The sequence below is a fragment of the Dromiciops gliroides genome, chromosome 2, assembly GCF_019393635.1.
Source record: "Dromiciops gliroides isolate mDroGli1 chromosome 2, mDroGli1.pri, whole genome shotgun sequence".
NCBI classification, from domain to species: Eukaryota; Metazoa; Chordata; class Mammalia; order Microbiotheria; family Microbiotheriidae; genus Dromiciops; species Dromiciops gliroides.
Window position 1 is genome coordinate 647,637,003 of NC_057862.1, and position 13,685 is coordinate 647,650,687.

The 13,685-nt window shown below is 43.9% G+C and overlaps 1 protein-coding gene across 9 annotated transcripts in view; it reads left to right on the forward strand.

Annotated features, from left to right (window-relative positions):
* The window catches only part of ZC3H18 (zinc finger CCCH-type containing 18), a 97,578-nt gene extending 84,100 nt beyond the window's left edge, over window positions 1–13,478 (forward strand). For 8 of the 9 annotated variants that reach the window (XM_043982548.1, XM_043982547.1, XM_043982546.1 and 5 more), the window contains 5 exons: window positions 175–335; window positions 1,564–1,763; window positions 4,126–4,222; window positions 9,980–10,076; window positions 11,474–12,550. In XM_043982548.1, the coding sequence (XP_043838483.1) occupies window positions 175–335; window positions 1,564–1,763; window positions 4,126–4,222; window positions 9,980–10,076; window positions 11,474–11,678 (760 nt within the window). In that variant the 3' untranslated portion in view covers window positions 11,679–12,550. Of the gene's footprint in view, window positions 1–174; window positions 336–1,563; window positions 1,764–4,125; window positions 4,223–9,979; window positions 10,077–11,473; window positions 12,551–12,731 lie in introns of those variants that run through there. The other variant, XR_006354743.1, reaches the window with a different exon arrangement.
* The last annotated feature ends 207 nt before the right edge of the window (window positions 13,479–13,685 follow it).

Sequence of the window (13,685 nt, forward strand, 5' to 3'; positions counted from 1 at the left end):
GGGGAGTGAACGGAAGGAGTTCAAGAAAGGGGAGATCTGGGCGTGTTGGTCAATGGTAGGGAAGCAGCCAGTCTCCATCTGTGCACCCCCCCTCCTTTACTTTCCCCCTCCTACCTCACTGTCCTGCAATCCAGTATCCCCTTGGTGGTGCATGGATTTCTGTGTATGTTACAGGTCCCTGAGCGTGAGCAGCGTCTCCTCTGTCTCCAGTGCCACTTCAAGTAGCAGTTCTGTTCGCAGTGCCGATTCAGAAGACATGTATGCTGATCTGGCCAGTCCTGTTTCCTCGGCCAGTTCTCGGTCTCCCACCCCCGCCCAGCCGAAGAAAGAAAAAGGTAAAGCATCTGGTTCTTTTGTGCTGGTTTATCTTCTGAGAGGATTGGACATCCCTAGAGACCATGCCTCACTACTTAGAACAAATGTAGTGGTGACATGAGCTCATAAGAAGTTTGTCCAACAAAAATTTGAGACAGTATATGCCTGAAAGGTCTCCCCCACCCCCTAAAAAACCACAGTGAATCTTTGCACATTCTACATCACTTAATTGTCTTTGGCTGTGAAAATGAAAGACCATGTGGATATTTCATCCTAGCCTTAAGTGGGTCTCTCAGTACATGAGCATTGTTTAATTCACTCAAATAAGGTAGGCAGTGCAGAATAACTTTGGGACCTAAATGCCATTCATTCTCAATGGGAGAAAGGGACGCCTTCAATATAAACCTTGACCTGTAATAAAATTTATCACTTTTTTCTTACTAGTTTTTCAGCCATTTAGATCAGTCTTAAATAGAAACACTACAAAATGTCTATTGCCTATGTTTGATAAATGTAAATATAAACTTATAGTGGGGGAGTGAGAGACACCAAAATGGAATCTTCTTTCTGCAAACTCCTGGTGCTGTGTATCTATCTCACAGAGACTTTCACACACCATGCATTAGATGCATTTCTCTAGTCTATTTTTAGCCTGCCTACCAGACAGCAAGCTCCTTGAGGACAGGGACCTGCGTCTCCCAGAATAACTCGCTGCACTGGCTGTAAGGAAGATGAATGTGTTTAGAAGGTTTATTTCAGAGTTTTTGGACCAGACCTGTGATTTTAGAGATGTGGGGAACGGAATGCCTGATGAGGAAACTTCAGCCACTGACACACATGGAGCCTGCTTAGAAGCTTATGGTTTCAAGAAAGTTGTTAAGTGACTCATCCAAGGTCACACCACCGGTGTGTGTCAGAGGCTGCACTTGAGGCTCTGTTATGCCAAGTTGCCTCTTGGTTAAAACCACACATTCGTCTTTGTGGTCTAACATTCCCCAGCCCACCCCACTCCCCTCTCTAGTGCCTAGGCCAGAGTCTGCCCATAGTAGGCATCAGTGTATACTTGCCTCTTCCACCATCATCCAGAAACCATTCAGCACATAGAGAAGTTTTGTTATTTGCATATTCACTGTTAATCTGCATACACATATTTTGTGTGTTTCCTGCTGTTAACTACATTGCCCCCAAAATAACCCAAAAGAAGAGATTACTGCAGATGATTGACTGTGAGAATTTGTTATTTAACAGGAAAATCTAAAAAAGAAGACAGTGTTAAAGAAGAGAAGCGGAAAAGGGAGGCGCCCACACAGCCCCCCAAATCCACAAAACCAACAGCCAGTAGTAAATCATCCCAGCAGCCGCCACCTCCCCAACAAGTGCTCCCACCACAACCTCAGCAAGGAGGGTTCAGCGCTCACAAAGAGATCAAACTGACGTTATTAAATAAGGTAAGACTTATAGAGCAAGGACATTGGGCCAACTAATTCAGCTACCAGTGATCTGCTAATAGGAGGAAAAAGGAAGAAGAGGAACATCAACAAGAAAAAACTTGATTAGGAAACCCAGCTGAGTTAGAGCCATAGTCCTCACTAGAAGGGAAAACAAAAACCTGTCAGGGTGGCATGGAGCAGGTTCCAGTTCCCTGAACTTGGGCTCTGATAGCTGATGCCAGTGAGTGAGAGTTAGGGCTGACTTGAGGGCTGCCACTTGCCAAGACAGACAGCAGTTTTGTTTCTTGACATTTTTAGAAATTGGAGAATGTACCAAAAGGATGGCTTTATGTTGGTAATGAGACTTGGGAATTCCTTGTAGAGTTGGCCAGTGACTCCACAGCTAAGTGTACTGACTGCATGGGGAAAGTGACAACTATTAGAAAGACTCAGGCTCCCTAAAAGTCATAGAAATGCATAGTAAGGATGGCATCTTCTGGGAAAGCCTCAGAATGTCCCTGGAGCCACTATCAGACTACACCACTCATGTTCAGTATCTGATTTTGAAAGACCTGGATCCAAGTTCCACCTTTAACCTAAACTGACTGAGTGACCCTGGGCAACTCTCCCATATGGCAGTGGTGTACAAAGTTACTTGGGACTGGGAATGATTTTGATATGTCTTCATGATACATGTATACATGCTACTCTGACTAAAATGCCTGCCCTGAACCCAATGAAGCTGGTTTTCTCCACCTTTTACTTAGTTCTCTGTACTGGGTCCTATGTGTCATGCCATGGACACGTTTCATTTCTCTTTGGCTTTTTTTTTAATTTCATAATTTTCAAGAATACAAATGTGCAAAAGTTGTGGCTTTTAATAAAAGCACATACTTCAATGACTTAGAGACAGTATCATAGCTGTTGATGTGGAAGTCAGACCTTTCATTGATCTTCAAGCCCACAATGAAACAGCATCAGTCACCCTGAAACTCAAAGCAAAGTGAGGCTGAAAATGAAAAACACTACCAAGAACTGAAACTGTTGATGCATAAAAGCCTAATTGATCCTCTGAAAACAGGCAGAGACCTTCAGAGAGAACGGGCAGGTGGAAGGGTTGTTATTGATTCGTCTGTTCTCTAGTAGGGGCTTCCTGAAGTCAGAAGAACAAATAGGAAGAATAATGTAAAAACAAATAACTGCTAACTTTAGTTCCTGTGAAGATCTTGTCGTGAGCAAAACAACATAAAAGCTGGAGTACTCACAATTGAGAAGAGGTAGATTTTACTGATGAAGCTCAACTTTTCATTCAAGACTAAAACTATTATCAGAAAAAGTCCAAGTAAGCAGATAAGATTGGGACATCTTCATCAGACTATAAAACGTCTACTCTAAAACATGTTTGGGGGACTTTAGTATTTTTTTTTTAATCTCCAGTGGGCCTTGAAGTCTTGTCCCCAATGGGGGAATGATGGTCTGAATTATTCCAGAATTACAGAAATGCCCCCAGATGGAGATGAAATATATAAAATATGACCTTGTACTGTGTCCCACTTCACAAAGGGTTAATACAAATGTATGAGAAAAAGAGATAAACGTGCTTCAGTGCCCTAGAAGCTCATCTTATTTAAACCCGTGGAAAACTTGTGGCTTATAATTAAAACTAGCCTTGGAAAAATGAACTATTTATCAAAAATATGTTCAATAGCCGATGTGATAAAAATATTGGGGTTTTTTGGTAGAGAATTAAAACATATACATCAAAATCTTGTGAATTCAGTGCCATATCACTTAAAACAAGGAATTGCTGCAAAAAGAGGACATGCTATAGATAGAGAATTTTTAAAATGTAAAAGTTTGTAAGTGTTACTGTATGTCAGGTTTAGTTCATTTGTACACCATTGTATAAACTGCCAAGCAGTTGCTCAATTTGGATTGGTAGGGCAAGTTTCCTCATTTCAAGCTCCCATTATCAGTGAAATCACAGGTCCAATCCCAGACCAAAAGCTCTAGACCACACTTTGAAAGCCTTTCGTGTTTGTCACGCATCAGTAATTTATATCCTAATTAGGTTGAGTGAGTAACTTTGTGTTCCAGTACCGAAAGAATTCCTTTATGATACCCTCGTGAAATGGGAAATGTTTTGTCACTCTTTCCTGTGTGTTTAATGATAGGGAACCGAGACCCACACGGGCTCAGCAATTGACTGAGCCCATTCGAGATGAGCCATGTCCGTCCTAGGCAGTATTGCTCTGAATGTTGAATGTAAGGCAGCTTCATTACTTGATACTTCTGTTTCTGGTTTGGTTTTGTTTGGGGTTTTTAAGTCTTACCCAGAGTTTCTCTGCAGCCTTTGGCTTGATTTCCTTTCTCACTTTAGGCAGCTGATAAAGGAAGCAGGAAGAGATATGAACCATCAGACAAGGATAGACAAACTTCTCCTCCAGCAAAACGAGCTAACCTGTCTCCTGAAAGAGGTAAGAAATGACCGTACTGTCGGGTTGGTGTTGAGAGAGTTGCTTTTTCTGGAAGCAGCTCTCTGGTCTTGGCGCAGCCTTGACTATTTCGCTATCACTCTGCAAAATGGTAAGAGCCAGGCTTGTAATAAAGCTCAAAAACATGCTGCCTCCCAGGCCTGCAAGCAAGTTATTTATGGCTGTGACAGCTAGAACAGTGACTACACTAAGCTACACACATCAGCTTCCATTCCCAAAGACTTGTAATTTCTCTTCTTTTAGTCTGACTTTGTAAGGCAACATCTAAGGCCTCTCCCTTCCATCTACAAAAGGTGGGCAGCAGATTGTGTACTAGGTTACAAGGATAGCTGGCTAAAATGAGGCTGGTGAAGGTGTGATAACAGTTAAAAGGTAGAGAGAGGCATCAAAACTGATTAAGCGACAAGACTTTTTTTTTATACTGCTCCCTCCAGTGCCCCCTCAACCAGTACTGCTCATGCATGTACTGGGCTGCCCTCACCACTGGGCACACAGACAAAAGACCCAAGGAAGACATAGTCCCTGCTCCGGAGGAGGTGGAGAAGCAGGGAGTAGGCACAGCAAGTAAACAGTTATAGACATGATTGTAGAGCACTAAACTGGAGGGCCAGGGGAGGCTTCCTGAAGGAAGGAGGGAGGAGATGAGGCTGGGGAGCTTAAGAGGTATTCTAAGCATAGAGGGAACACCTGGGCAAAGGCATGAATGCAGAAGACCTGAGTTCAAGAAACAGTAGTCCTTGTCTTACAGCGTTTGCCTCTGTATTCAGTTAATCAGCAAATATTTGTGTGTGCTTTGTCCGAAGTGCTTGGGACATAGAATAAAAAGTGAGACGGTCTCTGCCCTCAGGAAGAGGATATTTGTTTACTAATTCCTTGTGAAGGACAGTGAGGTACTAAGATGGTAGAAAGAGTGCCAGGCGTGGAGGCAGGAAGATTCTTCTGAGTTCAGATCTGGCCTCAGACACTTACTGTGTGTGACCCTGGGCAAGTCACTTAACCCTTTTGCCCTCAGTTTCCTTATCTGTAAAATGAGCTGGAGAAGGAAATGGCAAACCATTCTAGTATCTCTGCAAAGAAAACCCCAAATGGTGGGGTCATGAAGAGTCGAACATGACTGAAAAACAACTAAACAATAACAAAATTACCTGTGATCCAAGAGCCCCAGGCTATTTGGCAAAAACCTCCTCTCTTTCGTTTCTCATCGTCATCTACATCAAGTAAGTTCTAAACCTCCTGTCTTCCCCTTCTGTGGTGACCTCTGGCACCCCTACTTTGTCATTAACGAATTTTGTTTCATCTTCGATCTCTTCTCACACTCTCCTTGTACTTATGCAAATCTGGATCCCCCTAGAACAAATATACCCCTGGCCATCCTCTGCAATCCTTGATGTGCCCTCTCTCATGTTCCATCACACACGGACCAGCAGGAAGAATGGGCATAGTCTTTGCTCTTCACTGCCCTTTCTAAACCTTCCCTTAGCTGCTGTCAGTGACCTTTTCTCCTTTGAGGTCCACTCCATCTGGGTATATTATACTTTCTACTTTCTAGATCCACGATTACACAGTGGATAGAAGAGTGAGACTGGAGTCAGGAAGACCTGAGTTCAAATTCGGTCTCATACATATTCTAGCTGTGTGAACTTGGACAAATCACTTAACCTTTGCTTTGGTTTTTTATTTGTAAAGTTCTTAGCATAGTGTCCAGGACATAGTAATCTTTTTTTTGGTGAGGCAATTGGGGTTAAGTGACTTGCCCAGGGTCACACAGCTAGTAAGTGTCAAGTGTCTGAGGCCGGATTTGAACTCAGGTACTCCTGACTCCAGAGCCGGTGCTCTATCCACTGCGCCACCTAGCTGCCCCGCATAGTAATCTTTTAATAAATGCTTGTTCCCTCTTCCTCCTCTCTTCCCTTTTCTCAAATAGTTTGCCCCTTTGCCTGTTACCATTCACACCTTACCAAATTCCAGCCATTACCTCTACCATTTATTTGTCTACTTAATCTTACTGCTGCTAGAAAGTCACATAACCTTGCCAAGTACACTGGTCTACTACACATTTGTTACATAATCTCAGTTGTGCCCTCACTACTGCAATCTTTTTTTTTCTCCTCAGATTGATTCACTGTCTTGTACTCCCCTTAGTGGCTACTGCAAATCTCATCTTCTCTCCCTAAGCCACCACCTGCCTTCCTTTCCTCCACTGCAGAGAGCATCACCTGCTTTACTGGGAAAAACCAAGACTGTTCATTAGGAGAATCCTCATGTCTTACCTTAAAAGCTCCTTTTGTTTTTGTTCCCATCTTTCCAGTGTGAATCTCCTTCCTCGTGCCATTGATCCCTTCTACTCTCTCCTGTCTTCTCTAAGAATTTGTTGTTTCAATCACGTCAAACCTTGATTTGATAGATCATAAGTTCATAGAAAAAAATAAGATCGACAAGAGAGAACATATCAAGAAAAGAGAAGCCGAGAGTAGGGCCTTGGCAGGTATCCATGTTTAGGTGTCAGGATGAATAATCCAGCAAATCAGACTGAGGAATGGTCAGACAGGTGGGAAACTGTTGTCTTACATACATAAGGATATGTAGAATATATACAAAACCGTGACAAGGTATTTTTCGGAGAGGGGTCAAGAGAGGCCCTCTTTTAGAAGACTTCCTGTCAGCCGCTTTCCAAAGGAAAACAGGTGTTCTAAGAGGGGGAGACGGAGAGTGTCTTCCAGACATGCAGAACAGCCAGTGCAAAACCCTATAAATGGGAGATGAAGCAGTATATATGTGCAAGGGGTGGCAAGTAGGCTCATAGTACTAGACCCTAATCTTTGTAGCAGAAAGTCATTTGTAAGATTACTACAGGGTGGGCCAAATGCCTTTATTTTATGTTTTTTAATTTACAGTGCCATAGCATCATATACAGTACATATAGGAAATGAATTTACATATGAAAAATCTCATAAATGGCCCAAAAAAAATTTTTTTCAAAAAGTTATTCAAACATTGTGACTTTTGGCCCACCCAGTAGAAAGATAGACAGCCAGGTTGTGATCGGCTTTAAATGCTTTTTTTAAAATTACGTTTTATCTGTAGGCAGTTGGAAACCATTGGAGTTTATTGAGTTACAGTCACGTGTGAGGTGGTGAGACCTGAGCTTTAGGAAAATCACTTTGGCAGTTGAATGGAGGGAAGATTTGAAAAGATTTGAAGCAACAATTCAGAGGGCCTAATCTACAGCAGTGGCCATGTGAAAGGAGAGAAGGGAGCTGGGCAAGAAATCTTAAGGAGACAGGAAAGATAGGATTTGGCAACTGACTGGAGATATGGAACAAGTGAGAATAAGAAACCAGTGATTTGAGGATGTGGTACCCTCGATGTCTACAGGAAACATCAGAAGAGGTGTGGATTTAGGGGGAAAGAAAGATGAGTTCTCTTTTGGACATGTTGAATTTGAAGTGCCTACAGCATATTCAGTTGGTGACATAGGGCTGGACCACAGGAGAGAATAGGCCTGATTAAATTGGTCTGAGAACTATCTGCATAGATGGTAATTGAACTCATGGGAGATAGAATCGCCAAGTGAGACTTTAAAGAAAGAAGAGCGGGCCCAGGAAGAGCCTTGAAGGACCCACAGAATATGATCCACCAAAGCAAAATGAGAAGTTAGGAGACGGGAGGAGAACCAGGAAAGAGCAGCAGCAGCACAATATCCCATTGAGGAGAGAGTATAGAGGAGATCTGGCTTTCTGGCTTTCCAGATACCTTACAAATTACTTCCCACTGCACAGTCTGTGGTCTAGTCACACCAGCCTACTTGCTCCTTGCACATACATATTACTTCACCCCCACCCCATTTATATCAGCAGTGTCATAGGCTGCAGAAAGGTCAAGGAAGTTCAGGTTTGAGAAAAGGCCATTGGATTTAGCAATTATGAGTAGTTTCATTTGAGTAATGAGGTCAGAAGCCAAACAGAGTTTTGGAGTGAGATGAAAGGTAAAAGTAGCAGGAGTAGACAACTTATTCAAGAAGTTTGAAAAGGAGAGGAGAGATTGAAGACAAGTTTTTAAGGATGGAGAAGATTTGGTATGTTTGTGGTAAACAGTGTAGGAACCTATAGATAGGAAGGGATCAAAGAAATTATAGTGGGGACAGTCTGCTGGAGGAGATGGAAGGAAATAGGATCGCATGTGTCTGAGTTTGTCGGCCTCAGTAAGTAGAAGAAATAGGCATATCCCTTCTCATCAAAGGCTGGAGAAAATGGTAGGGCACGATGTCATTGGGCAGTGAGATGAGAGAAAAAGGAGCTTCTTTTTTTAATCTGTCCTCGAGAGGGAAGGAGTAGAGGGGACATGGGGGATTTGGAGGAAAGAAAGGAATTTTGGAACAGCCACTGTGATGGGTGGCAGAGAGAATTAATTAGGGAAGAGGAAGGCTCACTTCGCCCCTAGAGAGAGGACCCAGGTGAGATTAGCTAACAAATCTGCAGTGGTGATTGATGTCTTGTTTCTCCTTCACCTCTACTTCCAAGTCGTGTTTTGACAAGACATGCATTGGGACAAGGGATAAGAAATTCAAGTGTAGAGGGCAGCTGAACTGATTTAACTATAAGATTGGGATTGTGAAAGGAGGAAAGCAAGATTAGAGCAAGAATGACATGAAGAGAAATGGGAGGATGAGAAATAGGATTAGGAAGAATGAGGCAACAGGGAGGGGAGGTTATGCTTGCAGGGAATATTTTCAATTCCAGAGTTTAAAGGTAAGACACTTGTGGGTAATGGTGAAACCCAGATTCTGAGCATCCATCACTGTGTGTGGCTGAGGTGGAGGGCGGGTGTAGGCCATGAGAGTTGAGAAAGCTGATATCTACTCAAACACTTTAGCTTTCCGGTTCTTCAGAAACTAAGGGAAACATTTAAATATAAAGAACAAACAGACACATAAGTATGTACTTTGAAGTCTCTCAAGTATGAGTGTTGGGGATTGGGATGAAAAGGAAACATGAAATGATCAGCAGCCAGTAAGTGATTGCAGGCAGAATAGGGGTAGCAGAGAAAGGACTTCAAAGGGGAAAGGGAGGTGGGGGGATGGCTAAACAGTACTGGAAGAGGGAGGCTCAGGAAGCATCTGTGATGAAGGCCCCTGCTGCTGCTGCTCCTGCTCCTACTGTTGTTCCTCAGTCCTCTGAGTAATGGGACATTAGAGAGAGTACGACTGGTACTAGAGAGGGTGGGCTGGGATGTGGTGTCTGCTTGTGGGGCTGGAAGAGTACAGAAGAAAGGGGTCTAAGATGAAAGATGTTCATGATAGAGGGGAGATTCCAACAGGCACATTGGAAGGGAAGTATACGACAGTCTTAACTTGGAAAGAAAAGTCCTCCATTGGTCCCTAGGTTGGTTTACAAATTAAGTGAGGAGCTGTTTTTCTTTTTTTGTTTTGGTGGGGCAGTGAAGGTTAAGTGACTTGCCCAGGGTCACACAGCTAATAAGTGTCAAGTGTCTGAGGGCAGATTTGAACTGAGGACCTTCTGAATCCAGGGCCGGTGCTTTATCCACTGCGCCACCTGGCTGCCCAGGAGCTATTTTTCTTAAGGAAAGTGAAATGATCTGAGCTATAATTAAAGCCTCACTTCCACTGATGTTGCCCCAAACTGTCACATTCTTTAAGATTATCTTCAATACAGAATGTGACTGTTGGAGGCTGACAAGTTATGGGTTGAAAAAATAACTCCTTTCCACCTTGTATTCCAGGTTCTCGTGACAGGAAACCAGCTGGAAGACTCTCTTCTCCCAAACAGGAACGCCAGAGAGGACAGAACCCTAAACCACCTCTGACTCAACCAGATAGGTGAGTCCCCTCTTCTGTCCTCCTTGGCAGCTTTATATAGTGGCTCCATTGCTGTAAGGGGAGCGGGAATCTTACCTGTTGTGGCATCATGAAAGCAGTAAAGAGGCCTGGGTTAAGAATGCCGAGGAGCTCGCTGCCCTAGGACCTGGGTGAAGATAAACCTCCCTGAGCTTAGCTTTCATCCTCAGATGGTATCCAGTCCATCACTGGACCCATGCCCAAAACCTCACCAAGCTGAGCTTGTGCTCCCTAGCACAGAACCAACAAGGAGCCCTTTATTTATGATCTGTAGTAAAAGGCAAAGGCGAGAGTATGAATACTATCCACTAATAGTCTAAAAACTTTGTTGTGGCTAAGTCTGACTTTTTTCTCAACCAGATATTTCCTTATCCTGTTAGTAAACAGACTGACTGTCTTGAATTTTGCCCCCTCTGCTAGTAAAGTTGCAGGTAAGCAGTGAATAGCCAAAGGCCCGGCAGCAGTTAGTCAGTAAACGCCTCTTGAGAGCATGTGGCAAACTGTTTGGGAGCACTGAGAGAAATAAGACCCAAATGAAGCAGCAGAAGGGAACGGAAGGAAGTGAAGGCCTGGAAGGCAGAGCTTTGAATCATTCAGTTCACTGACTGTCTTTTCACACAGCTGCCTTCCAGAAGCAGGTCTTCAGTGTAGTTCTTAGGCCCTGGTGCTTTTGCTACGTCATCATTTGCCTGACAAATGCACTTGTTGAATCCTTAAAGAACAACCTGGAAGGCAGGACCTAGGAAGAGACAAGACACAGAAACAGAGGGAGCTGGGCACTCAGAGAAGCACAGACATACAGTTCTCGCTCTTCCTCGTGAACTTCAGTCAGCAGAATTTTCTGCCCTTTCTTCTCCAGACTTAACCCTTCCCAGACTGACTGGAGAAGCTGGAACCTGCTGTTGCTCAACAGGGGGCAGGTTCCCACTTTAGTTCTCAGTGGCAAAAATGTCATTTAACATTTTAGAATCGAGTCTCTCCAGGGCAGAAAAGCAGAATGGAGAGTTTAGATGGGACCCGACGGAGGCTGCTTAACTGATTGAATGACCTTTGATGGCTGCAGGAGACCCTTCTTCTCCTAGCCTTGCCGGTCCCAGCAGTCAGCCCCCAAAAGCAAAGGTTGTCATGAGAGCCCCGCCAGCCGGCCCACTCGGCATCAAAGGCCCTTGGGACCCTGGAGCTTTTCAGACATTACTTCACGCAGCTCCCCAAGGGAGCTCTTCCCACAGAGTCCAAGTCTGAAGCCATTCACTTCTGGCCTTTTAGACCCTTGCATAGGAATCAGGGTGGGGAGGAGAGCTTCCCAGGCTCATGGGTCCTGTCTACTCTTCCGCTCTTCCTTGCCTGCCTGCCTTACTTTTCTCTTGCTTCCTTCCCAGGAAACGCCAGCTATCACCACAGTCCAAGAGTTCAAGCAAAGTCACCAGTGTGCCAGGCAAAGCCTCTGATGGGGGCCCGGCCACCGCTGGTGCCAAGTCTGGGAAGTCAAGCACGCTATCGAGACGGGAAGAGCTCTTGAAGCAGCTGAAGGCCGTGGAAGATGCCATTGCTCGGAAGCGGGCCAAAATCCCTGGGAAAGTATAGCTCCTGGCCCTGGCCCTGTCCCGCACAGACTCTCACATGTTTTTATAAATAGTGTAAGCGCAGCCATTTTGGATTGTGCAGTTAATGTCTTATTTTGGCTGCCGTTCTTTTTAAAAATTAATTAAAAGGAAAAAAAAAGTTTCTCAGCTGGAAAAGAAGCCGCCCATATAATGAAGATGACTCTGATTCCCAGCTGCTTCCCAGATTGAGGATGAGTCCCTTCCCAGAGCAGAATCCCCAGAGGCAGAACAGGCCAGCACCAAGGCGGAGGCGGAGGCACACGCAGCAACATTTTCAATGTAAATTATAAATCCTGGACTCCTAATTCCAGCCCCACTGGATACTTTCTCTCTCTCTCTCTCTCTCTCTCTCTCTCTCTCTCTCTCCCTCCCCCTCTCCCTCTCCCTCCCTCCCTCTCCCTCCCTCCCTCCCTCCCTCCCTCCCTCTCTCCCTCTCTCCTCCCTCACACCCTCTTTTTCTTTTTTCCTCCTCCTCCTCTTCCACCCACTCCTCTTTGCTAGCCACGAGTTGTATTCTAGTTAGCCTTGCTGTGTGTTGTGTCTTCAGCAATGCAGTTCTATTTCCTGTGTAACAAGAAAACCGAATACTTCTGTGAACTACTGGCAACATCTTCTCCCTTGCCCCCTCCCCAGGATCAAAAATATATATATATATATAGTCATAGATAGATAGATATATATATATATATTCTTGACTAAAGTCTGATCAGGAAATATTTCCTATCTTTTATTTTAAGCATCAGATTGTTTTAGTTGATTAAAAAAGCAAAGGTATTGTTGGGGCATCTGTCTAGTGAGGAGGGTCTTTTTTTTGAGGGGGTCTCCTAAAATAAAATATTTTGATAAACAGTTCTTCCTGCCCTTTTAGTTGTGTCTGCGTGTGTTGGAGTGACTCTTCTCCCATTTCCCACTCTTACCTTTACGACTCCTCGGCCACACAACCAGCAAACTGATGATTTGGGGACTAGAAGTCGTAGATTCTGTTTGCTCTAGTTTAACAATAGCTTAAGCTTACCGAGCGCTTTTCTTCCAGGTCTGTCCTCTTTATCTTGATGAAAGTACAGATGAGGCGCTGTGACACTGGAGAGACGCGTCAGCCTCACTGTACAGATTCCGGTCTCCCATCTCTGCAGGTTCCCTTGAAATCATGTCTCTTACCTTATTCCCTGACTTGTCATACTTGTGACTCTTGGCAAAGTTGAAATTGATGGAATTCTGCCGAGGGAACCCACCTGCGGCATTTTCCTGATGGCCTGTAAAGAGAAAGCTGAAGATGTCTGCAGAATCACTGTGACGTGACACACTGTTGGTGCCCCTTGAGGGCACATTGCACCTTTCCTGCAGATTCCTGCTTATAGGCCAGGAGAGAAGACGTGTGTTTCAACATGCCATGTGTGAGTAACTTAGGGGCTATGGAAAGAAATTAAGCTACCACAGCTTTGCTGGCATCTACACGGAAGTGCCTTAAACCGAGAAGCCACATCTCTTGGCTCTGTGGTGACCTCACTTTGCTCACAGTCAACTCTCATCCAAGCTCACCATCAAAATAAAAGACTGAGCTCAGAACAGTTATTTGCCAGACTCTAAGGGAAAAAAATGTATAGTATTAAGACATCAGTTAAACTGTAATATTTGTCTAATTTACCCAATAAGCACAGTTCCCCAGAAGACATGTCATCAGAGGGACACAGCCTCAAGACTTGTTTTCTTCCTCCAATTTCTCCCTCTCTGACTTCTCTTGCACAACCCTGAGGTCAAGATGAGATTAGAATATTAAACATGAAAGTTGGGAATTGGTTTACTTTGCCTGTGTTTATATTTGTTTGTATCAAGTTGATTATATTTTTAAATTCTTGTCCTCATCCAATCAGATAAATCACATTTTATATAAACTTTTAAGGCTTTCATAAAACTGTGAGTACCTATGAGGTAGGTAGTTCAAGTATTATTTTTGTCATTTTCACATATAAGGAAATAAACTCAGAGA